We start from the raw sequence: 26,959 nt of genomic DNA on the forward strand, positions 1-26,959 counted from the left end.
TTTAAAGGAATTTCCACAAAAATAAATGAAGAATTTTGTAGGATGTAGAATGAAATAGGTGGCAGAGATAGGAACGGAGAATCCTTTCGGTCTCTACCCGATGGACATCTCTAAACGGTGCAAAATTGTTCGAAGGTTGTAATTTCGAAGAGAAATGGGCATTTGCCGCAATTACTCAATAATTTAAGGAGGTCGATGAATTTGAGAAATAGGACAAGTGAAAAGGGCATTCAGCATAATTACTGAATAGTTGAAGGACCCAGCGGAAACTTGGAATAAATTTTTTCTTGAATTTGAGTGCACAAAATCGTCCCGGATTCCTATATCTGAGTGGAGCCACGTCACTGTCCTCCGTACGTGTCGGCTTCAGACTCGGCCTCTCTTCTTCTTCTTCCTCAACCTCGATTGTGTTACAGTCCCACTCTCGATGTGCCAACCATGGCGTCCAAGCAAATCGACTCCGACGCCAAATTCACTGTCAGTCTCTTTCTCTTTCTCTAACACATCCCCTTTCCTTGCACTTTTTTCTTTCTTTTAATTTCACGATCGTTTAAGCAAGCAATCGGTGATCCTTTTGTTTAGTATCCGAATGAAATTGGATTGTGATTGCGGAATTCGAGGTTCTAGAGATGATACGACGGAAGTTCGTATGCTTTTGGCTGGTTGATGTATGCGACACAACCGTAATGGTTTTTGTATTCCTTGTTTTTTCCCGCGAAAATTTGTTGCAATGAAAGAGTTGATTAAGTGATCTGATCTAAGCTTTTTATTTGAGAATTTAATTGTTTCATTTGGTTCCTGAGTATATGATGGTACATCTATGTATTTTACCCCATTCTATTGCAATTTCATAGGGAGACAAATCGAATTTTGGTATTGAGTCCTTGACAAATCGGGTAAATTCGCTCAAAAGGCAAATTCAAGCCGAGAGAGTTGTTTCAGTAAAGGTATGTTGCAGAAATTTTGTTTGATTCGAGATTTCTTTTAAACTAGGGCAAGCCTTCTACATCCATGAAAAAGAGAAAAGGCAAAATTCATAGTATGCTTGTGCAGATGAAGCTTGAGAGCAATGCACTGAGGCTTGCAAGCAACGTTGCTCTGGTTATGTCTGCAACTTCTAGACATGTTCCGTCATTTGTAGAAGAAAGTAGGAACGGAAAAATGCTTCTCTCAAGAATGGAGCTTCCTCTTTGTAAGTTATCTGGGATTGCTTCTGGTTCTGAAGATAAAGACTACATTAACAATCAGGAGGTAGTATACTCCATCAGTATTAAACTTCCATACGTTGAGAGATTACCTCCTTACACAACGTGGATATTTTTGGACAGGTATACCATTGTTTGAGATACTTTGCTCAATTGTTCTCTCTTAAAATTAGCTTTAGCAGTCTAATAATTTATATTCTTGAAGTTGTCTCTGTTTCACAAGAAGGAAAGATAGAAATATAGTAAATAATATGTACTTTGTTGTGGTGTTTCTATCATATCCATCTCAAATTTGTCTCTCACAGCACAGGAATCAGAGAATGGCTGAGGACCAGTCGGTAGTCGGAAGAAGACGCATTTATTATGACCAGCATGGCAGTGAAGCCTTGATCTGTAGTGACAGTGAGGAAGAACTTGCAGAACCCGAGGATGAAAAACATGAGTTTTCTGAGGGTGAAGACCGTGTTCTACAGTAAGCTTAATTAGATATTGCTTGATGCCTGGTTTATTATGAACTGTATTTCTTGTTCTTCTGCCTAATTATTCAGGGGTGATTTCTAGATTTTTTTTTTTTTTTTTGTGTGTGTGTGTGTTGGTCATTTCATACCTGGAGAAGCACATTTTAGTTCCCAGTATTTTCAACCATTCGTACATGTCTTCCTGTTTCTTTATTGTATTCCTAGATTATTGATACACTTCTATTTTGGAGACCAAATGAGATTGACCTGTTGTTTGAGGCTTTCTGTGGGAGGAGGCAATGCATGACTCAAATATATTAGATAAATTGAAGTGGCTTTGCCTGGTTATTTATTGTTTTAAAACAGACGTAGAGCTGTTAAGGTCAATTCTTTTTTTTGTTGCATTTTCCAGGATTATTATTCAGGAACATGGAGTAGGCGAGGATGTACTTCAAATTTTAAGTCATTCCATTGGCTGTACCACTTCAGAAATCCAGGTAATGTGGTTAAAAAGGGCAACATAAACTAGTGCTGAATAGTCATGCATCTATAAGTGAATACATATTTGTATGTTACGTACAAGTTTGAACTGTCAAAAAACTAAATTTCAAGTGTCCATCCTTTTTCCTATTGCTTGAGTCACAACTTTTCTGAGATTTTCAGGAGCGGTTTAATGTCCTTAAGGAAAGGAATTGCAAAACGGATTCAAGTTCTAAAGCTTTGGAAGAATTGAAGTCCAACAATGGAATATCTTTATACAAGAGCCTCAGTTCAACATTAGATTCTTTTGATAACCTCTTTTGCCGTCGCTGTATGGTAAGCGATTTTTAGTTTTTCCGTTCTCATTCTTATTTGTTTAAGCAATAATGTTTAGAATAGTTTCGAACACTTTTTGCTTTTCATTTTGGTCCTCAGAGTTTTTGAAATTCTAGTTGATTCTTTGAAATTCTAGTTGATTCTTTGAAATTCTAATCCATGTCGTACAGATTTTCCTGTAAGTAGGGCCATTTTTAGTTATCTTAAAATTCAATTGGGCTAGCTTCCGCTGCAAATATAATAGCCACGAACTAAAACCAGGCAATCCTCCTAATAATAAAGAGGAATGACCCATTTAATATCAGCTAAAAACTTAAAGACAAATCGAAGTTTAGATGATTATATAGTAAGCTGAAAGTGAGTTATAGTTTAGGGACTAAAAATGACAGTTTAATCATAATAATTAAAATTTCTAGACGTACACATTTAGTGGTTTCTGATCATTCTTTTGCTCACCTGTTGTATTGCATCCTACTGACAGCTATTTGATTGCCGTCTACATGGGTGCTCTCAATCGTTAACCTATCCTGTAAGCAACTGTGTCTACGTTCTCGTTTCCTTTTGTAGCTTGTGTAATTGTCTTATTATCAACGAGTTTACCGAGAATCTTGTTTCACAGATTGAAAAGCTGCTTTATTGGCCTGAACATGAGGAAGAAAGAAAACCTTGCAGTAACCAATGTTTCCTTAAGGTAAAGTTTCTTCTTGTCTCTTGATGTTTTCTAGCACAAACCACTTAGCACCTCATAAATTTTCCATCCAACTCATACCACTGATATGACCCAGTTGTTTCAGAAATTATCTATAATTGGTGAACAAAAGGAAGGAGTATTCTGCATCATATTGGAGTTTGATATGCTTAATTGTTGTAAGATACGCAATGAGACAAATAGTTGATGGCATGCTGAATTTTCTGAGCGCTCGTCTGCTATATTGTTAATAGCATCATCTTTTACTCGTATAGTTTTCTTGGCTTCCTTACATGCATCTATAACTAGCCAAATCCGGCAATATAGTTGTTGTTCTTGCAAAGTTGTTTTCAGGTTCAATGTCCATGTCTGCTTCTTTACATTAAGATACTTGACAGATCCTTAATGTTATTTCCATATATTCATTGCTTGCAGCAAACACAAGGGAAAACTCCAGAACGAAGTAACAAGAGACCAAGATCATCCAAACCTGAAGAGTTAAGTGCTCATGTTGATGCTGACATCGTACAGAATGAAAGATGTCTTGCTGAAAAACTGATATCCATTACTCCTGAATCCATTTCTGTGACTGAGACGACCATAGGCTTAAATTCAGATGCTTCTGTAGGAACTGCTATCAGTCCTGAAACTGGGACCAAGCAGAGAGCCGTGGAGCACCAAAATAAGGTTTCAGCGTCAAATGACCCTGAACTAATTTCTAACAATTCTTCAGATTGCAAGAAACAAAAAATGTTGTCAGCCACGGATGTTGTAAATGCCCCTACTGACACCATCCCTGGACTCTGCAATATTACCATCACCAGATATAATCATGAGGATATACATGGACTTCAAAAAATTGAACTTCAAAGGAATGATATATCCTTGAGTGAAGCCACCGGACAAGCTAAGGAGAAAGTTCCTCCCTCAGATATTACTTCATGTGATAATTTGGACACTGGCAGGTATAGCACTGTAGAAGTCAAAGAATTGTCAACCTCGAAGTTGTCGGTTGAAGCTGTCAATGAACAAGTTGAAGGAACGTGTGAAAGTTCGTTGTGGAAGCTCATGGAAAAAGAATTGTACATGAAGGGAATAGAGATATTTGGAAGAAACAGGTGGGTCCTTAGACTTACTTGAGATGCTTATGGATACGAGATGGTAGTCAATGCCTTCAGTTGAAAAGGATAAGGGATTAGCTATCCAATAAAATTTGATATTGGTTTTGAGGCTAGGAAGATCATTTGAGACGCTAATCTCCCTGCGTAACTTTGGAATATATGGATGTATAGCTAGAACTTGATTGGTCAGCTATTCTCTGCTCATCATGAATTTCACATGAAACAATATGAAATTTTGGGACAAGATCTTGCTTAATTAGAGTCGCATTTATATTTGTTTCTCTAAATGGAACTCAAGTCTATTCTAACAACAGTTGTAGACTAATCGTATTGTTTCCTCGAGACTTTTTTGATTTCTATATTTAAAATTTTGGTTGTAGTTGCCTCATATCTAGAAACCTACTCTCTGGATTGAAGACTTGCATGGAGGTATTCAATTACATGCACAATGGTGGAGCTTCAACTTCCCAAAGATCGAACAGCACGCTAAACTCAAATGCAGATGACAATGGAAAAACTGATATTGACTATAAGGTAAACTGCACATAAATGAAAACAAGAATTAAAACATTTTTTCCCTTGAGATTTTTCTTTTGGAGGGGCGGGGGGGTGTATTTATATTAATGTTTCTCATATTTTAAGAAGTACTAAATTTCTTAACTTTGTTATTTCTGCAATTTTTTGTAATTACACTATTGAAGAACTCATCTTTATCATTTCATCTTGTTACTTTGCATCACTGAAAAAAAAAACAAAATCTAAGCATTTTCCCTCACCTCTTCTTTCTTGTGTTAGGAACAGGACATGCGAACTAGATCACGGCTACTCCGTAAACGAGGAAAGGCACGGAAGCTCAAGTATTCTTGGAAATCTGCTGGTCATCCATCATTTTGGAAAAGGATTGCTGATGGAAAAAATCAATCTTGTAAACAATATGCACCGTGTGGATGCTTGTCTTCATGTGGAAAGCAATGCCCTTGTCTTCATAATGGAACCTGCTGTGAAAAATATTGTGGGTATGATTTTTCTAATGCTTGGTTTTTAGTTCATAATTGCACCCCACCCCCCACCCCCGTGTTGAACTGTACTTCAATCTATTGTATGCTCTTGCTAGTTAAGCTTTTTTAGTTGCCTGACATTTACGAGACTTTCCTTCTGGAAAGGCCACAGTTAAACCAGCATTTAAATTTCATTTCAGGTGCTCAAAAAGTTGCAAAAATAGGTTCAGGGGATGTCACTGTGCTAAGAGTCAATGCAGAAGCAGGCAGTGCCCATGTTTTGCCGCGGGACGTGAATGTGACCCTGATGTATGCCGAAATTGTTGGGTCAGGTATTGGGTCTCGAAACAATTTACTTCAACTTCTGATGGATATGCATTTATTCATATATATCGGTGAATATTAATGCAGAAGTTTGCTAGCAACTTCACTGAAGTTCACCACACTTTTGGTCCATCTTGGTTCACTGGGATTTATTTTGGGGCCAGTATATTCCACATGAAAGAGAACACTTTTAGATATATTATTTATAGAGATTTCATTAGTTAATCTTCCAGGGAACGGAATTTCACATTGTTATACTTAGTACATTGATGCCATGGGAAGTTCGAACATTTTCTTAATCTAATATGATCAACCTATCAACCTGTTAACTTATTTCTGCAGGAAACATGAGTATTTTTAAGCACGAACACACACATAAGTGATTAACAGTCCAAAATTGGTCCGATAGAACTTGTGTTTGACATCTATATTTCATCTGGTTGTAAATAACTTTCTGGTCCCTGACAATGCTGCCTATATGTCCAATTTTCATAGTTGTGGCGACGGTTCACTGGGAGAGCCACCTAGACAGGGAGATGGCCAGTGTGGTAACATGCGGCTCCTCCTAAGGCAACAGCAGAGAGTGAGAAATTTAACGTTTAAATACTTCAATCTATTGGAATTAATTCAAGAATTGTATACATTATTTTCTCAATTTCCAGATTCTCCTGTCCAAGTCTGATGTTGCTGGATGGGGAGCGTTTTTGAAGGTCATACACTAGCTTTGTATTCTATTCTTGTGTTCAAATAATATTCTGAACCAGGGGAAAATTTGATTTCAGAACTCCGTCAACAAGAATGATTATCTTGGAGAGTATACAGGGGAATTAATCTCACATCGAGAAGCAGATAAGCGTGGGAAAATTTACGATCGTGCAAACTCTTCTTTCCTTTTTGACTTGAATGATCAGGTAAATGGGCTTCTTTCACGTTTATGCCATATACATATTCTACAGCTTTCTGTATATACATATATATATATGGACGAATTAGTCCGAATCCTTGCCTAGAACGAATTAGTCCAAATCTTTGCTTAGAAATATCAATATTTGATTAATCCAAGTTCATATAGTTTATTATTTTTGTTCTTTTGTTCGATCGTCTAGAGCTTTTTTACAATTTTTGAAGAATAGCGTAATTTTATTTTTCCTATTACTCTTACTCCCTAGATAGTATATACCCTTTTTATTTTTATATTATTTGTATATTTATGTTCCCTAGATTATCTTGAATCAGGTATACATTGCCTTGGTCTAAGCTTTAAAAAAAAAAAAAAAAAACAATTTCGAACACTAATCAATGATGACCCTCCATGAATTCGCCTATATAAGCCGCAGCTAAAGTTGCAAAAATAAGAGCTTGAATACCAATGGTAAATAATCCAAGGAACATATCAAGTATAAAAACACTTTAGCTAATATATTTCCAAAAAGTAAAAAACTAAGTGAGATGGGTTTTTTGTGAAATCTTCTAAGATGTTAATAGGTAAAAGGATTGGAGTTGGTTGAATGCATTTACGGAAATAACTTCATCTTTTTTTTCTCCTATTATTTATATATATATAATAATATTAATTAGGATACTTTGTGAACTGGACCCTCACTACAAATTCCATTGCAACATTATTCTAGTTTTCTATTTCCACAGTATGTTCTAGATGCCTATCGTAAAGGAGACAAGCTAAAGTTTGCAAATCATTCATCAAACCCCAACTGTTACGCGAAGGTAAGCTAAGCTGGTATCGGGAATCTCCCATGAAATCTGAAATTCTCAGTTCTCGTTGTACTTCTGCAAAGGAAATAGCTCACTTTTTTTGCTGGCTTGAACAGGTAATGTTGGTGGCAGGAGATCATAGGGTAGGCATTTTTGCCAAGGAGCATATTGATGCTAGTGAAGAGCTTTTCTATGATTACCGCTATGGACCCGATCAAGCGCCTGCATGGGCTCGAAGACCTGAGGGTTCCAAGAGAGACGATGGCTCAGTTTCCCAAGGGAGAGCAAAGAAACACCAATCTCATTGATTTGCCATTGGCAAGGTTTGGATGCATAAACCATGTCCGTGTCCATGCTTGCTACCTATTATGCTTTTAAGAAGTTATAGAAACAACCATATATGTTAATATGCATAGGATTATTCTAGGATATAATATAAAACGCTAATAAAATGTGAGAAATAATGAACATTATGTAATTGTATACCCCGATTCAGTATCATTTTATGCAAATCGGGCAAACTGATTTGCACATAGACAAACTAGCTTGTATCTTAATGGTGCTGGATTGAAATGATTGTTGGTTTGGTTTTTCAGTTTAGGATTTTTGATTATTGGGACCAAATTTGCCTTTCTATTCATTCTTATATTATGAACTTTTCTATATGATTAGTTGTGTTCTTATTAGTACTATTAGGTAGCTTATCATTGTAGCTAATCCTGAAAGTTTAGATTTATAGATTAGGATAAACTAAGTTATATATTTGATTTCTATTAGTTTTTTTTCTTGGCGTAATATTGCATCATGTGGTGAATAGAAAAACAAGCCAAATTTATCAAATGAGTTCATTTTGCTATCTTGGACCTCAACTAGTTAATTTATTAGTAATTTCTCTTAACAGTTTCAGGTTTTAAATGTCTCCTTTTATATATATATATATATATATATATATAATCAAGCCATTTCACATGTTGAAAACAATGGAGGTATATATATACATATGTACATCCCTTCTAATTTGATTTTAGTTGACAAATCAAGTCGTTTCACATGTGAAAAAGGTGTGTATGTATATGTATATATATCTCTTTAACTCAGTCTTAATTGAGAAATCAAGCTATTTCCAAAAGAAAAAAAATGAATTCAATTCAAAATATTTTATATTAGAAAATAGAGAATATTTTATTGACTTTGTTTACCTCCCACTTGTGATTATTTATTGAGAAAAAATGATAACATTCTTAGATTAATAATAACAAGTAAATATACATATTTATCTAATCAAAACTTATTCCAAATGCTTAAAGGTAATTATTATTCTCTTCTTTTCCAGAGCCCAAAAAAAAAAAAAACTCCAACTTTAAAGATGCTTCCAATATTGAGAAAAGATTGAACTGGGAAAGTTCTATGCAAAGATATACTTTTAACAAAAATAATTCACCTTGACTAATATTTCAAACGATAAAACTCAGAAATAATATCCACTTAAATGTTCAATAATCATAATAAACTTATATAAAAATACTTTAAAGAACCTGGGATGACTTCTTCTAAAAAGCAATTAACAATAACACGCTAGATTTATGTTCTAGAAACCAAAAAACAGTTTGTAAAATAGCTCCATAATATTTAAAAAGGGCAATCACAAGAAACTAAACGACATATGCCAATAATATTATTAAATGAGTTTAAGCAGTGAGCAGTTTTGTACAGTTGAAAGGAGAGATAAATTGTATAAACGTTTCACTTTTTGTATTGTAACGAACCCATTTATTAAGGGAACAGAGGCCATAGAAAATAGAAAATTACGTTGAAACACGCAATTCTCTACATCTATGCCATTTGTCAAGAGAAGACTATTTTAGAGAACATGATTATTTTATGAAGAAAAGAAGAAAAGAATCAGCATATTGTGGAAGTGGAATAAGACGATTTAACACATTGGATAAGCTAAATTGCCCACGGAACCAAGGGGCAAGCAGGTCAAATTTGTTCAAAGATAAGCAATTGAAAAATTAGCATATGGAGTTTTAAGATTACTTTGACTTGTAGGAAATTAAATAAAGCATTAATTAAAGGAGACCATATTCACAGTATTTCTACCTTTTTCCAATTTCCTACCAACTCCACCCTACAAATATCCAGCGGCAAACAACATTGATAAAGTCCAGAGAGAAGCTCCAAATAAATTAGAAAGAAGGTTCGAGGAAGAATACCGAGGATAAAATCGAACACATTCAATGAAGAAAAATCAACCCCATGAATGATTACATAATGGATTAGTATAAGCCACAGTACGCACCTGGGTTTCTCCAGCATATTCTTTATCATCTGGGATAGCCACGAACCAGAATCAACCACGAGACTTTTTGATTCAACTGTAATGCACCAATTCAAAACGAAAGGCGGCAAATTCCTGACAGTCCAAATCAAATTTGTAATAGAGATAGAAAATTGGATTGGACACAGATCAGAACTAACAGCAGAAGTTCTAATAGCAACATACAAGAGGCATGTAACGAGCTGCAGAATTAATAGGAAGCAGCAGAGCGCTTTGCATTAACAATATTCAATACATAAGACCAAATTCTACGTCAATGGTATCCACTAACATCTTGCGTTCTGCAATTACCCAGTGGGAAATCGCTAGAGCAAACATAGAATTTGAATACAGATAATATCAGATTATCAATAACCATAAACCAAAAACACATGTAGGTGGTAGACTTTTCTCGACTATACTTGCAGATACACAACCTCTATTACATGACACGCAAACACCAACACATAGCAGAATACTAAGATCTGCGATAAATTCACAAACGACCACTAGACAAAAGACTCGCAAGTGTGGCTTTAAGAGGGACTTGACTTAACATAGAAACATGTCAGCAGCGGGCAGAACTGGCCGAGAGAACTCCCACGGCTTCAAGAGAGGATCAGGAATTTCAGGGATATCCATAGCAAGTCCGCTAACCTCCTCCACAATCTGAAGGACCGAGTTCAGGGACCGCAGACGATCAGTCAGCTCCATAGCTTGAGCCCTGAGGACATTGTTCATGTTGTCGACCTGGACAAACGCTTGCTCCTTGGCACCAATGCTTTGCAGAAGCTGATTATTCGCAATTTGCAATCGGCTAACCTCGCCCGTGAGATCCTCCACTTGCTTCTGCTTCCTCATCCGAGATCTCCGAGCCGATTCTCTGTTAGATTGCATCCGCTTCCTCTTCCTCTCATCAGGAATGGCAGGTGGCGAACCTCCATTAGAACCCAAGCTGGTTTGCCTTGGAATAGAAGCCATACAATTCTCTCCTTCAAGGACTTCCCGCCAAAATATTACCAAATAATCTTCTCGAGTCAAAAGTTATTAGTTTCTAATCTGATAAAAATCAAATGAATCTTCCGATTGACAACTCAGCTACCGTAAGAAGAGATGAATCAAATTCCACCACGACGAATTAGGCGATTAGTTCATGAGAAGACGTAGAACCAGTACAGAAACACAACCGAAAACGAGTGGAGGATACGAATACGTCGCCTTAGTAAAGATAACGTCATAGAAAGCCTAAAATCATCGAGGTAACCAACAAAACCCTAGGAACGAAGTACTTAACCCCGAATCGTCAAACCAGAGCAACAGAGAAACACGGAGGACGAGAAATGAACAAGGAACAGCCAAAGAGATCGAAAAACCACAAAATCGAGAGCGAATCAAGAACTCCGATAAAGATTTCAACAAACAGAATCTCAAATATTCGAATTGGAAAAGCAACGCAAGAACAAGGAAAGAAAGAAGAAAAGGAAAAAAAACTTGAAAAGAGAGAAAAAGAATAAGGAAAAAGGAGACTTAGCTTATTGGTAGGAAATGCGAGCAAAATGCGAGGCGAAAGAAGGTTAGGCAAGGCGTGGAGAGGGGCTTTTATAGGCGAGGAACGTGAAGGGCTCAACTAAATAATTCGGATATTTAATTAAAAAAATGAGAAAAACGTAATTTTAAGACATCCCGTCGGTGTCATAGCTGGCATGGGAGATGACGACAGCATGGAAGTAACTGTCGCTTACTGTCCACTTGTCTTTTTTTTCATAATTTTCATTAAATAAAATAGTTAAAATTTATATTTTTTTTACAATAATCTTTGTAATTATTTATTACTAAACTCCAATGGTTGCATTTATTTACCGTATGATTTTATTAGCATATAAAATTAATTTATTTAATTTTAAAAATTATATTTAAAAAGCTCCCCTCACAAAAACACATGATATATACCCTTTAAAAAATACAATGAATAAATACGATTAGATGATAAAAGTCTTCGATCGGCTAATTTAGAGAATGATTATAAATATTTATATTTTATTTTATGAATTTTTTAATTACATTTCTTAAAGGCAAGGAAACGATTAAAAAGTGGAAAATAATATTAATAAATAAATAAAAGGCATGCCTGTGCTACACCCAAGAGACAGCCAATTGCTTTTGCGTCTATAAACATGTATGGAGGGGCTTCTTGACTTTTCATACATATATATAAAATATTTTGCCCAATTCCAATTAATATTAGTAATTAAATTAATAAAGATATTCATAAATTTTAAATTTTAAATAAAGTTTCAAAATTTTATTTATAAATAATTAAACTTAGAATTTCAAAAATATTTTTGAATTAAAAAAATCATTAATATCTAGTTTTAAAGAATCAACACCTTTATTTTTTATAAAAAAATCGTAAATTTTTTAGGATAAAAACTATATAATCTACAAATATTAAGATGGTAACAAAAATATTTTTAAAGGTTTTAATTTTTTCTAATTTTTAAGAGTAAAAAGTTAATTTTTTTTTTATTAATTTAGTTAAGATTTATATTAAATTGATATTCTTAAAAAAATGAAATTTATTTAAAGAATATATACACACAGAAAATGTGACAATTATTTCAACCACAAATAAAAAATGTTGACTGAATCTCTAATTATTCTTAAAAATGTGGATATGACAAATAACTATATATTTTATTTGATGGGATAAAATAAATTAATTTCAAATTGCGGGAAATTATCAGCCGAACCGAACCGATTTGGCCAATCGAACCAAAGGAATCCGGTTTGGGCTAACCGGCCATGACTTTTTCTTCGTCTCTCCCTCCAACATGCTTGTTCTGTACTCGCTCTCTTCTCTCCCATGTCTCACTGGATCTGACGCTGCTCTCTCCTTCCGGTGATCGCCGTGGAATCCAGGTAAAAATCTTAAAACAGACGATTGTTTATGGTTTTGAATTTACTTATCACGATTTCCCGTTTTAAGACTGTTTTTGCGCGAAGTGAGGGGGAAGAAAAGGAGTTTTGATTGTGAAATGGTATACAGATGAGGAGATTTTAGATGCAGAGATTGAGTTGTTACATTGGATGCTATATGGAAATGCGTTCTTAATCACCATTGAATAGTTTTAGATATTTGTTGAGTTATCTTCTGCCTCTATGAATGATCTAGATTGTATCAGAATATGATTGCTGAAGGTCCATTGATTGTTGTCTCCTTGATGCGAACAGGAAGAATTGAAGATGTTTTAGATAGAACAATGTTTATAATTCTTCCCCTTTGGAGTTTTATTGGCAGATCTCTTATTAGGGAAATTCTAGCTTATATAACCTCCTCCAACATTGAACAGCCATCACTACTTCTCAATTACGAAAATGACTCCAAAAATCAGTCCCATATTTAATGAGCAAGTTGTAAACTCCGACCTGTAAAAAATAATTTGGGATCTTAGTCTTCTATAAGAAGGAGAATAAAGAAATATAGGGGATCACACAAAACATGGAAGTCGTTCGATTGAAAAGGAACGACAGACACATCTGTTGTCTCCCTGTCTGGAAAAGGACAATGGAAACCAAAAATAATCAAGGAAGAGTTACCTGAGAAAGGAAAAACAAGGTGGTACAGGCAAGGAAACATAAGACATACACAGGGGACTGTCAGCCAACCAAGGATCCTACCAAAAGTAAGTATTCAAGCCATCCTCAATAGAACATATCTGTTGGAAGCTCTTGTCATTCTACTTTTGTCTTTGTTTGGCCAAATCCTAATGTGTTTGGAATGTTATTTGAGAGTGGGATTGGGGAAAAAAATGGTTCTTAGTTATGGCAGTGAAAATAAAAGATCACTTGGTGGTGCCTATTCAGTCTAAGAAGCTTTAGGACTTCGTTATCACCGTTGAGTTGTTCCCACAAATTGTCATAGTTAATAGTTTTTTCTGTTAGAATCCTAGTCCTATAATCAATAATTCCAGAGGTTGTTTGTAATGGTCAGTGACAAGTAAGGTGCCGAGTCTGCTTAATTATGCCTATTCACCTTCATTGAATTTTGTATCCCGGAATACATTTTGAATTCTTCAGCGCTTTGTTTTTGCATAAGAAAAGTGGGGGCTTTATTTTATTTTCCCTCCATTCATCTCATCTTTCTTTCTTATGGCTTCAAAGAATTTTCCAGCTATCCCACATTTTGAAGTTCGTTATGACAATTGGACTATGTTGATGGAAAATTTCTTGAGATCTGGCCGAATTTGGTTTTAGAATCAATAATGGATGTAATCCTTTCAAATGCATAGAATTTAGAGTTGCTGAAGTTAAAGGATTTGGAGGAGAAAAGTACTTTATGTATATTCTGGAAACCGTTTGTTAGGAAAGAAACTTTCAAACAGTTGGGGATTTTGTGGAAAAATTCTCAGGGAAGAAACTCAAAGCAGTTTTAGAGCAAGAAGACAGCAACTTCAAGATTTCTTCTTTGAAGTGTGTGTGCAAAAAGAAAATTCTAGGAGGGGAATCTTTCAAACGCTTACTTTAGGAAATTGAAGTTATTTATTCGGTGGAGTGTTGTAAATTATTTTTAATTAGCCCATTTAGCTTTAATTTAACTACAAAGCTTTAAGCTATTCATTACTATATAACTGGCTCAGGGAAAGGGAGAGATGAATAGAAAACGCAAATATGATAAGTAGTAATCTTCTTCGACTCTACTGGTTTACCGTATGTTTCTATGGATAAGTTAAATTCTGGACTTGTTATTTCTGTAGCAGCTGATTGAACAGCCTTTTTCCTGGTGGCTGATTTATCCCATCAAAATCGTAGTAAGTTTATATCTACAATACATCTTGTCTACATTGGCAAAAATGGAAAGATCATTGTATGGAAAAGATAAACACAATAGATTAAGGAGATCATATCATGCTGCAATACATGCAATGAGGCATTATGTTATGGTGAGTTTGTATTACTTTTTTAGCAGTATTTTTTTTAATAAAATAGTCTTCTGCATGGCTATCTCTTATAGAGATCCATGCTAGGTAGTGCTTTTGATGTATCATTCAAAAGTGCTGATCAAGATGCATGTTAGGAGAGTCCAAGATATATATTGAAGTATTAAATGAAAATGCCTTTTGTCTGTTGAGAATGTGAAAGAACTCATTTGAATTTTTCTTAAACGTTATAAATATTTTTGATGACTTGTTCTAATGATCCACATCGCATCTGGCAAACTAAAGAAGGTGCAGTTCATCGCTCTTAAGTTACTGTGTCAAATCTATTATGTTATCTCGTTAATATGTAACAATCACGACTGCTTGCATTTCTCAAGAGCAGAAGCTGAGTGCTTGGTATGTGCCTCCAGATAGCTGTAAAACGAAACTCAATAACAGAATTTATAGGGAGGTTTGAGGGGTAGCTCGGTTTAAAATGTTGTTATTGTAATTGTGGGATCGATTTTTTTATTTTTTATTTTTTATTTTTGGTATGCCCTTGTCTATTTTTTTTATTTTATTTTCCTCAATGAAAGCTCAATTTCTTACTAAAATAAAAATGTCTATGGGCGTCTGTTACTTGGCCTTTCTGTAATTATGAGCTAGGTTTGATTCTTTTATATGGAGTCCTTTTCTGTAGTTAGTGGTGGGACTCTCTCCTTTTGTTCTTCCAGTTTTTTTTTTTTTCCCTATAAAACCTTGGTTTCTTACCAAAAAAACTGAATAATACCATGCCATTTGTGAATGCAGTAGCAGGATAGGCTTAAAATATAAACAGAAGATAACTGCCAGAGCCAGGATCTTCTATCCAGAATAATAGACGTTAATTTGAAGAGCTTACAAGGAGGAAGCAGGACAAAAGAAATGGAGATTGAAGATGTTCCAATGGATGAAAAAGCTAAGAGGATGAGGGATCTGCTTTCTAGCTTCTACTCCCCTGATGCCTCAATGTCTGGTTCATCCACCGGTTCGTCTAATAGATATGCTTCTCCTTTAGAAACCATCAACACCACCTCATTTAATCCCGATCAATATATGAGCATTCTGGTACGTCCTAGGCCCCATCTCATTTTTTACTTCCTTTCAATTGTAATTACTCTGTTAAGCATATTTGTGCAAATTTCAGTTTTCTTTAAGATGTATTTTATTAATATTATTAAGCTTTACTGTGAAATACCCAACAAATTCCTCATTCTCCTATCACCAACAGTGGGTATATGCACTAAAGGTCGGCTGAAAGAATAGAAGATTCTAATCATTATAACATAGAATACACCAAGTAAAATGGTGGGGTTCAACATGAAATTATCACAATTATCAGACAAATATGTTGCCAATAATTTATTCTTCATCCAAACTATCAGCTATGATTCTTTTATTATTTAGTTGTGGACTTGTTGAAGTCCCATTTCTAGTGAATATATTGAAAGGGAGCTCAAGGAATTCTTGTATCACTATAACTTGATATATGTCTGTAGTTTGAACTTCATTGTTGGTTGTAAAATCCAGATTTTTTATTCATTTATTCTAATGTGCCATGCAATGTAGGTGCAAAAGGCGAATTTGGAGGGGCTTCTCCAAAGACATGTTGAAATGGCTGCCGAAATAAAGAATCTTGACACTGATCTTCAAATGTTGGTTTATGAAAATTACAATAAATTCATCAGTGCAACTGATACAATTAAAAGGTTGATAATTTTTTCTTCCCCCACGATTATGAAGCTGATTGCCAATTGCCATATGTGATACGTGAATGTTAAGTTGGTGAATTGCGACAAATTTATGTAGTTAGTTTATGAATAAAGTTAGGCTTATGATACGAGGTGCCAAGTGACAACAGGTTGGATAAGACTCCTAGGTGATTTGATGAGCTTGGAAATCTCTGTTTGAGCCCTCACACCTCAGTAACCTCCCATTTCCTTAACATCCTCTCGTATTTACGACACTCTAACTAATAACCAATAAACTTCTCCCTCCGAGATTCTTACTTGACTCTCTAACATACTCTAACCAGCCTATATGGCTAACATACATTCCTGACACTGTCTGCTACTCAATTTTCATATTGTTCTCACTTCTCCAGACAACGAATACAGAATTTAATTTTTCGAGATTATCCTTGGTGGCCATAATGGCTTAATTGTCCAAGCCTGTAGAAAAAGAATGCTTTGGCCACAATGATTCTACTACCACCTCTGAAGGCATTCGTTTGTTTGAGAGTTGTTGCAATGGCTTTTCCTAGAGTCTCTGCAAGGTACTCATTCAGCTATTTTCCAACAGAGGATTGATTTTCTCTCTCTTTTCTTCTCTGGATTTTTTCTATGTGCATAAAATTTTGGCTCAATGGCAGCATCTCCTCCTTCCCAGTTTTTTTTTTTTTTTTTCTTGATTAGATAAGGGTTATGAATCCTCTTGCTAACCTTATGGAACCCCCAATTTCTGTGAGTGAAGCTGTTCGAAACGAATCATATTTTCCTCCATGCACAACTTTTCAGCTGAAAAAGGCAATTCTTCAACAGCTTCACTTAGAAGATACAAATAACTATAAGTTCAAGTCTATCCTTGGTCTTGTCGTCTTTGATTAGGTTCCATTGAACCTTCATCATTGAGCCCTCTGTCATGTCCTTTGAAATGTGATGTTCCTTCTTCTGTCCCGAGTTTCTCCAACCATGCAAAATCCGGTTTAAATCATGTCTGATGGCAACACTAAAATTTTATTGACCCAACCTCAAAATTAGTTTACCTATCCCCCAATTTAGCTTCACCTTAACTTGAAAAAATCACGAGCACTAGAGATCTGTGAAGATCTTCACCCAATTTGACTGAACTGCAGCTAGTAAAACTAGATTTCTAGTCTTATCCCATATTCTCCCCTCGTCTTACCACCATTTTACTTTATTCTGGTCTCCTTATGATGCCCAAATCTGGGTAACAAACTTCTTCGTCCTGATTACCAACCTGGTTGTGCCTTAACCAAGAGGTGAATGTCCCCAACCTCACTTGTTGAACTAAAAAAAAAAACCTTCTTCCCCCTAGTTAGGAATCTAACAGACTCTAATTAACCTAGATATCTCTCAGTTTACTTTATCCGATTTTATTTTTTCTCTTTTTCCCTCCCAATGCCTATTGCTTTTCCATATTTGATGAAGTGGATTCATATTCTTTACTTAATACACATGAAATTCTGTTTTGCCAGGATGAATAATAATATCGTGGGGATGGAGACAAACATGGAACAACTCCTTGAGAAAGTATAGGATGTTCTTATTTAAATGGATGAATTCAGAATCTTTACGTTTCTTAAGCAATATATGAAGGGATTACCATTCATATTGCAAATTGTTGCAGATACTGTCAGTGCAGTCTAGAAGTGATGGAGTCAATACTTCTCTCTTTGAAAAAAGAGAGCACATTGAGAAATTGCATAGAACACGGAACCTTCTCCGTAAAGTTCAGGTACTAAAAGTAAAGGACATTTGGTGGTGAATTCTAGTGGCTCTGGGTTTTTCCATGCATTCTCTCCTTACATTTTCTCATTCTATATTTGGTGATGAATTAATAGTTATTCTTATTCTTTTATAGTACTTTTAATAGTTCCTACGCCTGTATGTTCCTTGGATTGCTTACAAGTGGTATTCAAGCTCTTATTTTTGAAACTTTAGCTGTGGCATATATAGGCAAATCCATTGAGGCTCATCATTGATTAGTTTTTAAAATAGTATTTTTTTTCTTTTAGCTTAGAACAAGACATTGTATACATGACTTGAGAGAATCCACTTAGGGAACATAAATATTTGACTCTTAAGTTAAAAAGTAAGATGCCATTCAATGCCTCTCCTTGGCTTATTAAGAAATTAAGCAAACAAAGAAAACAGGCTTGCAAAACCCGTATTATTTTCTAGTCTATTGTACTGGTGTTGTGGTGCTTTTAGAAGTTAATGTAGATGTACGTTACTATTGAACAGAATGTGATAGTTTATTTTATTTATTGTCAGCTGTTTTTGTACTATTTATTTTCTTATATTCTTATGTGAGTTTCGGCATGTGGCTGTAAGAGCTTCTCTTATTCTTTCTTCTCTATAAATGATTCATGAACAGTTCATATATGATCTACCTGCTAGACTTGGAAAGTGCATCAAAACAGAAGCCTATGCTGATGCAGTCAGATTCTATACCGGAGCCATGCCAATATTTAAGGTGCCTTTTTGGCCTTTGCTCCATCCCAAAAAATGGGGTGCATAAATCTTAATGCAGGATTCCAACTGTTATATGGGACTTTAGTTCTTCCGTAATCTCGGTATAAGTCCAACATAATCTTTGTTATATGTTTGGTAGGCATATGGAGACTCATCATTCCAAGATTGCAAGCGAGCGTCAGAAGAAGCAATAGCAATAGTTTTGAAAAAATTGCAGGTATATTTACATTACATTTTAATCGTGGGCTTCTGGCTAAATGCTAGTGCTTCTATCATTCTATAATGGAGGCCCATGTGTTACCTTTTTCCCTTCTCTTGGAAACATTCCTCAGTTATTCTATCATTCCTGAATTGCATACACGCTATAAGAGAGGAAATGGAGAGAGTATGGACACTTCAATCCCCCAGTTTTTTCTCAGTTAAGCCCCTGTTCTTTCACGCTAACCGGCACAAAATTTTGTTTGAACAAAGAAATCTATACAGCTCTTTAGAAAGAGAAGGAACCCGAAAAGGTGATTCTCCCCAAGACTGTGCCTTGAAGGAGCTAATACTACTGACAATTTTTTTTAAAAAAAAAAGACCCTAACTTCATCATCCTTTACTCAACCTGGTGTATCATTTGAAGAGGGTTGGGTGCTCTCATAGCATGAAGTGCTCGAACTGCCTCCATCTAAGCTTCAATTCCTCCTGGATGTGGTTGTTTGCTAGAATGAATTTGGTCTAGGTGCTTTTCAGACATTTGTTTGGAAGGAAAGGCAATCTTTTATTGATGAGCGCAGTAAAATCAGTATTATGGTGTCTAGTGGGATTGTTCAACAATAGGAAAAGTGAAGTCCTTGATTTTGAAAATATTCACCGTTCATCTTGATATTTTATTGATTTTGTTCAAGGAAACTTGAATTTCATTGATGAAACTAATTTACTAAAAAGGGAGGAAGAGGCCTCCTAATCGCCACTTGGAATACAGAAGAACATTTCTACCTGGCCAAAAGGGTATTGAGGCTATACTCAGAAAAAGGATGCATGCATCTATACCACTACAGCACCAAAAAAGAATAGAATTTGAAAATGAGTCAAAGGATTCAATGGCGCCAGCGTAGGTGCAGTTGTCCCTCTCCGGCCATAATTTCCATAAGAAAACTCTGATGCATCCAAAGAACCTCATTTTCTTTTTTGAAAGAGTGCCCCCACGAGAATATATGAACGGAGGTCCTTTTAATAGGGAGGGCTATGCTACAATTTAAGACTCCCAGAAAGGACCAGTATTTGTAAGTGAAGGGACAGCAAATGTATATGGCTTTGCAATTCATTCTCTCCGTAGCACATGCTTTGCCAATTTGGTGAAAGGGAAATGTAGGGGCTTCTTGATGTTCACTTTCAGAATTCTGTTGTAATTGTTCTCCCTTTGTAGTTAAGTTAAACTGGGGTGTTTTAGACTCTTGCAAGACGATGCATATTCTTGTTTGTAACTTCTCACTAAATCAATGAAACTTTTTTTTCCTTAAAAAATTTGATTGATTTCTAAAAGAATTATCAACCCCGAGCTTCTGACTGGACTAGTTTTATTTGCAAACTACTCAGGCGAGATGATAATAGAAAAGACATACTGTGCTGCCCCTGGACATTCCAAATTGTAACTTAAATAGGCAATTGGACTTGGATTCTCTCAATGCGTGCAATGACATGTTTTATTTAGTTGGCTTGTACTACAACGATGCATTTTTTTAAGGAAAAAATTTAAGTATTCGTATGTAATGAATTATCCAGAATTTGAGGGTCACTTTAGCTACTCTATTCTTACAATATCATGTACCTTAGCGTTATAATATTGCTAAATCGCTTGGATGTGCTTTTTACTGGTCAAAATAGTCTATATATGATTGTGCGATGTGCATTCAGGAAAAGCTATTCTCAGATTCAGAATCCATACAGACGAGAGCGGAAGCTGCAGTGCTTCTTAAGCAGCTAGATTTCCCGGTTTGTACAATATTTCTCATCTGCAGAATCATTAGCCTGATAATAAAACAGTACTGTACACAACATGCAATGCAATTAATGAGTGGAAATTTTCTCAAGGACGTATGTTGATTTATCAAAAACTGATATCTTGTTCTTTAACATCTATTATGGCCATCTTGTAGCACTTGTGGCAAGTGAAACATGTAGAAAATCGTATACTCATCAATTTTCTAAATATGCAGTAATATGAAGGTTTGGCAATATATTGACAGGTGGACAGTTTAAAGGCAAAGTTGCTTGAAAAGTTGGAACAATCGACATTGGATCTTCAGCTTAATGCTGATGATTTGAGTAGTGGGTTGTTAATTGCCTCACCAAAAGAGAGAAATGATTCTGAGTCAGCTTATGGTGCTTCACATGAGGTAAGCTTACTTCTAGTTGTCGCAGGTAACTGTGTAGTATATTTTATTTTTATGAAGCCTTCCACCAAAAGGCTGAATTGAAGGACCGGTGGATTAAGCGTCAGACAACAAAGTAGAGAAATATTACCCTCTATTCAATTCAATAAGTATCTATATATTGTAGCTCCTCTGGTTCATTGGTTGTCGGGAAGTATACCTTATCTTCCCTTCTTTTGCTTTCATTTATTTTTTGGTTTATTAGATGTTTTCATATTAAAATGAATAAATATTTTAAATTAAATTGAAAAATAAAAACTGAAATAAATAGTAAGTAGAAACATGAGTTTTTTGCTTTGGTATCTAACATTGTAGAGTAATGGAGTTTTCATTTTGTTTGTGCACTGGCCAGCACCTGATTATAACAAGCTCTCTATTTCTTAAATATGTACTTCATTATTCATATCTATTGCAGGCATTTCGTTCTTTCTAGAATATTAAAGAAATGCAATCACTTCTGGATGCAGTTAACTGTAAGACTATTGACGGCATTTCTCTTATTTTTTCTTCATCAGGCATCTGTTCGGGAGTTTGCAGAGGCAGTCCGAGCTTATCGTGTAATATTTGCAGATTCAGATAGACAACTGATAAAACTTGCTCAGGATTTGGTTACCAAGTACTTGATCATCCTTGGTTTTTGTTCTTTTAACCATGTTAAAATATAAGTTCAATTATTACTGGTTGATGTACCTACAATTTGGCTGCAAGGATCGATTTAGTCATGAAGGGTTTTTTTTCCTTCTTTTTCTTATTCAGGCATTTTGATGCTGCTGAGCAATTTATCAAGAAACAGATTTTTGCAGCAGATCTTCTCCGTGTGTTTGGTAAGTTATATGAGTTAGTGTTTTACACCTATCCTCTGTGATACTTGAACTTTTCCAGAAATGAACTCTTCATTGTATATGAAAAGAAAAGAAAAGAAAAGAAAAAGCTCAAGGATACAGTTTCCATACAGGGGAGAAAAAGGGTAAAATAAAAACATAGGGATATAACTGCATCTCAATGAAGACAAATGCCATTAAAATCATAACTATCAAACAACGAAAAAGAAAATTAATCTTGGCCAAATCAAAACATTACCTCCAAGTTATGAACTTCTGCGAAAGTCTGGTAATTATTATGATAACTTTAACGGATCAACCCAAATGAAATGAGGTTTGGAGCATAAAACTCTTGAGATTGTTATCTTCAACGTATCCATTTGTATATATTTTTTAGCTTTATTGATTTGTGCTCTTTTCTGAAATGTTGTTCTAGAAACACCATATTTTGATAATTTGCATTCACGTGCAATTACCTATAGGAAGTTATGAGCCTTTTTCTCCATTAGGCGCTGGCTTCACTTTTTCACTTTTGTTGATCTTCACTTCAGTATCTTAGGTTTGCTAGTTTGATTTGGTTTTCAAAATATCCGGCCATTTTTTAATGAGAATCTTCCCCATAGAGAGGATTTTCTTTATAAAACGGGACTACTGTTGCCATTTGTCATGCGTGGACACTAAACTATATCAAACTTTTGTGGAAAAATTATAGCTGGAAATTCTTAAAACTGTTTTAATTTATTGCAGGGATTATATGGACAGATGTGCTTTTACTTGGAGAAGTATTGAATGATGCATGTCTTCATGATTATTCCTTGAAGGTCTTATTTTCTATAATGTTTTCACTTGCAATAATTTTGATCCATTTTTTCATTTTGTTAACCTCTTCCCGTACAAAAATAATTGCACTTCCCCTATTATTTATCACAAGGATAGATGTCCGAATAAGGGAAGGAGGAAGTTTAATTTTGAACTTGACTTTGAACTTTTCTTATGTAATATTCAGGCTGCCCAGGTTGCTGTCAAACAGTACGTCACATGCACATTCTCTCGCCTCCTGCAAAACATCTCAGGTCTCCTATATTCTTCAAGATTTTTTTTTTTTTTTTTTCAGAAAACACATCTGTGTCCTTTGGGCTCTAAAAGTTTGAGTTAAATTACATTTGCATTGACAGATGCACTCACACGAGTTCATACTAGGAAAAAGGAGGACGTTCAAGAGTACTCCTTGCAGCTTGCACTGGAGGCCGGCAAGAAGGCAGTGCTTCAGGGCAGCATGGATGTTTTGCTAGTAATATATGAAAACTCCTTGAACTCTGACACTCTTTTCTTGAAGAAGTCTCTGATAATTTTTCTTTTAATATTTATTTATTTATGTCGTCGTTTTTGAAGTACTAGTATGAATTTTGTTGGCATTGCTATGAAAACTAAACCATATCTACTAAATGTATGAGAACTCATTGAACTTTGATTATCTTTACTTGTAGAAACTATCAATGATCTTAATATCACTTTTGAAGTACTAGTCTGAATTTTGTTGGCATTATGTGAAAACTGGGGGCCTATTACATTTATTCTCTCATCTTAAAGAAATTACCCGTGATCTTATTTATCATTTTTGAAGTACTAGTATGAAGTTACAACCTTTCTTGAACAGGATCTATTGTATAGGTTGTTCATCTGTGTTCTCCATTTCTAAAGTACTAGTATGAAGTTTGTAGGTATCATGTGAAAACCATCCCACTTCCTATTAAGTAGTACAGGTTTTTGAGTTTATTGAATTTGGTTTGGTATCTTTCGTTTCAGTTGAGATATTAATTGCATTGACAGTTCTTAACTATCATTCATTTACTTGACAGTTTTTAACTATTTTTCATTTACTCGTTTCAGGACTTCCGCCTGCTTCTTGAAAATCAATCGGGCCTAATCATTAACCAGAGGGACTCAATTGTTGATTGGGTTCAAGAAGGATTTCAGGACTTCTTCAGGGAACTTGTTGATCGTTTCATGTTGCTTTCAGGAAAAAATAATTCTTATAGTCAAAGTCAAGTTTTGACTGAGGCAAACCAAGCGGATAAAGTTGTTGCTGGGCTTGTGTTGGTGCTTGCTCAAATTTCAATATTTATCGAACAAACTGCCATCCATAGAATCACGGAGGCAAGGCATCATTCTAATTCTTTTAATCCATTCTCTAGCAATTTGAAGTAGCATGATAAGTTTTGAATCCTATTCTCAAAAAGGTTTTTAAGCTCACTAAAGAACGAGACTTTATGCATGTTATTAGGTGTTCTTGTGCCTGTGCATTCTATGAATTCTCATGGAAATTCTCAAGTTTATATTGTATTCGTTTCAGGAAATAGCGGCTTCTTTTTCTGGTGGTGGCGTTCGGGGTTATGAATACGGTCCTGCCTTTGTACCAGCAGAAATTTGCCGAATGTTTAGAGCTGCTGGTGAAAAGTTTCTACACCTTGTATGGCTCAGATTTCTGTCATTCCTATTACGCTGCTAAGAAATGTTTCAAGCTTGCATTGCATGCTAGTTATAATGGAGCAAATTGGATGAGTACTATAGTAACGGTATTATTAACAATACAGAATTTCTCATTGTATAATGTCTAGGGCATTATTTCATTTGCCTTTGTTTTTCTTTGAGTCCTTGTTACTGCAAAATCTCATGGATTGTAGACCCATTTTTGGAGGATTTGTTCCCTGTTCCAGCCGCTGAGAAGATGTTTTGTTCTTAGATTGGCGCGCTTGCTTCCCCCCTTGGCTTTGTTTTCGCTCCGCTTATAATCTCGGTTTTTGATGTAGTTGCAATTTTCCTTTTCATACTCTTTTGTTTAGATTTTCCTTTTCATACTCTTTTGCTTATAACCGTGTCTAGATTTTGTTTAGAAGAATCTTATTGTAACGTGTTTAGCTGCAATTAAGTATAAGAATTATAATTGCAACCTTCTATTAGTGCATTCACTTGGTGAATCACGGTTACTAACTTTTTGTCATCTCCCAGTATATAAACATGAGAAGCCAGAGGATATCAGTTCTTTTAACAAAGAGGTTTAGAACGCCAAATTGGGTTAAGGTGAGTTTTACACTAATTATTATTTTTACTATTACTCAATTCTCTTACTTTTCTTTTCTTTTCTTATCTTCTCCGCAGCACAAGGAGCCCAGAGAAGTTCACATGTTTGTCGATTTATTCCTTCAAGAGGTTAGTGCTATTGTTTTCATGTTACTGTGATGCTGTTATGTTATGAACAAATGAACAGGCGATTTTTGAAGCCTACAAATTGAGTGCAACTCTTAACCTTTTTTTTCTTTTTTTTTTCCTGCATCAGTTGGAGGCAGTGGGAAGTGAAGTTAGACAGATTTTACTACAAGGAACTCGTAAGCATCGTCGGACTAACAGCAATGGAAGCACCACTTCATCACGGAGTGGTCCGCTCCGAGAGGAAAAGTTGAATAGATCAAGTGCACAAAGGGCTCGGAGCCAGCTGTTGGAATCCCATCTAGCAAAGTTATTTAAGCAAAAGATAGAGATTTTTACTAGAGTAGAGTTTACTCAGGTACCATGGCAAATTCCTTTCTTGAGCAATTCCTGATTCCAAAATCAGACAGTTTTAAACTTTTGCTTGTAATTGCAGGGATCTGTTGTAACAACTGCAGTGAAACTTTCCCTTAAAACTTTGCAAGAATTCGTCCGACTCCAGACGTATAACCGAAGCGGGTTCCAGCAAATTCAGTTGGATATGCAGTTCCTGAGGACTCCTCTGAAGGAAATTGCAGATGATGAAGCAGCTATTGACTTTTTGCTTGATGAGGTAATTTGGAAAACTTAGCTAGACATTCTACACTTGAAATTCCTTTTCCTATTCTCAGTTAACTTCCCTGATTTGCACTTGATTACTATTTTCAGTCACTTTTGAGCTATAGACCACAGATACTATTTTAGGCAGAGTTTCCGTGTCAGACACGTGTGGGACACACATAAGTCTGGATACGCTCCGGGCACACGTCTATTTAGAACTTGACGTATTGTTGTGTCTGTATCCTTGTCCTATATCTGTATCCCTGCTTCATAGCTTTTTAGTTTTTGTAGTTTCAATTTTTACAAGAAATAACCACCCAGAAATCTGTTCTTGTGCAGGTGATAGTCGCAGCATCCGAGCGTTGTCTCGACCCCATTCCTTTGGAGCCTCCCATCTTAGACAAACTCATACAAGCAAAACTGGCAAAGGCAAGAGATCAGAATTCAATATCTCCATGACATTTCATACCAAAATGAAGAAGTTGGTCTTGTTAATAGACTGCATCATCATCGCCAACTGATATTTCCATAGACTTGAAAATGGAAAATTCTTAACTGTGCTTAGTTCTCGATTTTCGAGCCACCGATTCATTCTTGTAAGTAGGTAAGTGGTTGTTTTTGGTGAATACACATTTAGAATGTGGTGTTCTCACCATGGCTGCCATGCTTGCACTGGCATTATGAGCAGCAGATGATCACAAGTTCACTAGCATAGCATAGCATAGCAGGAATGTCAAATTTGATTAGCTCCATTGTGGGGGGCTGAGGTTTTCGTATAGTCGGCTTAAAATGATGTTCTCTGCTGTTGCATTGCATCCACTTTATTATTTTGATACACAATGAATTTTCACTCTCCTTTCAACTTTAAACATTTGATTTTGATTTTTTTTTTTTTTTTTTTTCCCCACTGCCTTAAACTTAGATAAGTTTTTCAAAACTTTAAACTTTATATGCATTTGATATATTCATCACATATGTATATTACAAGATTCATAAGAAATTAAATTCACAAAATAATGATAAGAATTCAGAGAAGCAAAAAAAAAAAAAAAAAAAAAAAAAAAAAAAAAAAAAAAAAAAAAAAAAAAAAAAAAAAAAA

The 26,959-nt window shown here is 35.3% G+C and overlaps 3 protein-coding genes across 8 annotated transcripts; 2 read left to right on the top strand and 1 right to left on the bottom strand.

Annotated features, from left to right (window-relative positions):
- Window positions 1-320: 320 nt before the first annotated feature.
- LOC111492820 (histone-lysine N-methyltransferase EZA1) lies at window positions 321-7,923 on the top strand. 3 transcript variants are annotated; one of them, XM_023142290.1, is made up of 17 exons: window positions 321-477; window positions 855-947; window positions 1,054-1,328; window positions 1,516-1,677; window positions 2,076-2,160; window positions 2,327-2,479; window positions 2,961-3,008; window positions 3,099-3,170; window positions 3,603-4,285; window positions 4,669-4,822; window positions 5,084-5,304; window positions 5,487-5,618; window positions 6,106-6,193; window positions 6,273-6,320; window positions 6,393-6,521; window positions 7,258-7,335; window positions 7,440-7,923. In XM_023142290.1, the coding sequence occupies exons 1-17, from the start codon at window positions 439-441 to the stop codon at window positions 7,629-7,631; spliced, it is 2,652 nt and encodes an 883-aa protein (XP_022998058.1). In that variant the 5' UTR covers window positions 321-438; the 3' UTR covers window positions 7,632-7,923. The 3 variants fall into 3 exon arrangements, with proteins under 3 accessions (XP_022998058.1, XP_022998059.1, XP_022998060.1); XM_023142291.1 differs by having other exon boundaries at window positions 5,090-5,304; XM_023142292.1 differs by lacking the exons at window positions 321-477; window positions 855-947 and having other exon boundaries at window positions 1,192-1,328; window positions 1,511-1,677.
- Window positions 7,924-9,833: 1,910 nt separating this feature from the next.
- On the bottom strand, window positions 9,834-11,202 carry LOC111492986 (bZIP transcription factor 53-like). The gene has a single exon (XM_023142545.1). The coding sequence runs from the start codon at window positions 10,622-10,624 to the stop codon at window positions 10,196-10,198; it is 429 nt and encodes a 142-aa protein (XP_022998313.1). The 5' UTR covers window positions 10,625-11,202; the 3' UTR covers window positions 9,834-10,195.
- A 1,255-nt stretch (window positions 11,203-12,457) lies between these two features.
- LOC111492889 (vacuolar protein sorting-associated protein 51 homolog) lies at window positions 12,458-26,715 on the top strand. 4 transcript variants are annotated; one of them, XM_023142393.1, is made up of 22 exons: window positions 12,458-12,562; window positions 15,373-15,666; window positions 16,168-16,307; window positions 17,816-17,870; window positions 17,968-18,075; window positions 18,718-18,816; window positions 18,955-19,032; window positions 20,715-20,792; window positions 21,047-21,196; window positions 21,748-21,848; window positions 21,989-22,056; window positions 22,801-22,874; window positions 23,060-23,126; window positions 23,229-23,344; window positions 23,944-24,210; window positions 24,407-24,523; window positions 25,063-25,134; window positions 25,213-25,263; window positions 25,391-25,618; window positions 25,697-25,873; window positions 26,200-26,350; window positions 26,384-26,715. In XM_023142393.1, the coding sequence occupies exons 2-21, from the start codon at window positions 15,484-15,486 to the stop codon at window positions 26,317-26,319; spliced, it is 2,349 nt and encodes a 782-aa protein (XP_022998161.1). In that variant the 5' UTR covers window positions 12,458-12,562; window positions 15,373-15,483; the 3' UTR covers window positions 26,320-26,350; window positions 26,384-26,715. The 4 variants fall into 4 exon arrangements, with proteins under 4 accessions (XP_022998161.1, XP_022998158.1, XP_022998159.1 ...); XM_023142390.1 differs by having other exon boundaries at window positions 26,200-26,675; XM_023142391.1 differs by having other exon boundaries at window positions 12,480-12,562; window positions 15,370-15,666; window positions 26,200-26,675.
- The last annotated feature ends 244 nt before the right edge of the window (window positions 26,716-26,959 follow it).

This window comes from Cucurbita maxima, unplaced genomic scaffold, assembly GCF_002738345.1.
Source record: "Cucurbita maxima cultivar Rimu unplaced genomic scaffold, Cmax_1.0 Cma_Scf00018, whole genome shotgun sequence".
Lineage (NCBI taxonomy): Eukaryota > Viridiplantae > Streptophyta > Magnoliopsida > Cucurbitales > Cucurbitaceae > Cucurbita > Cucurbita maxima.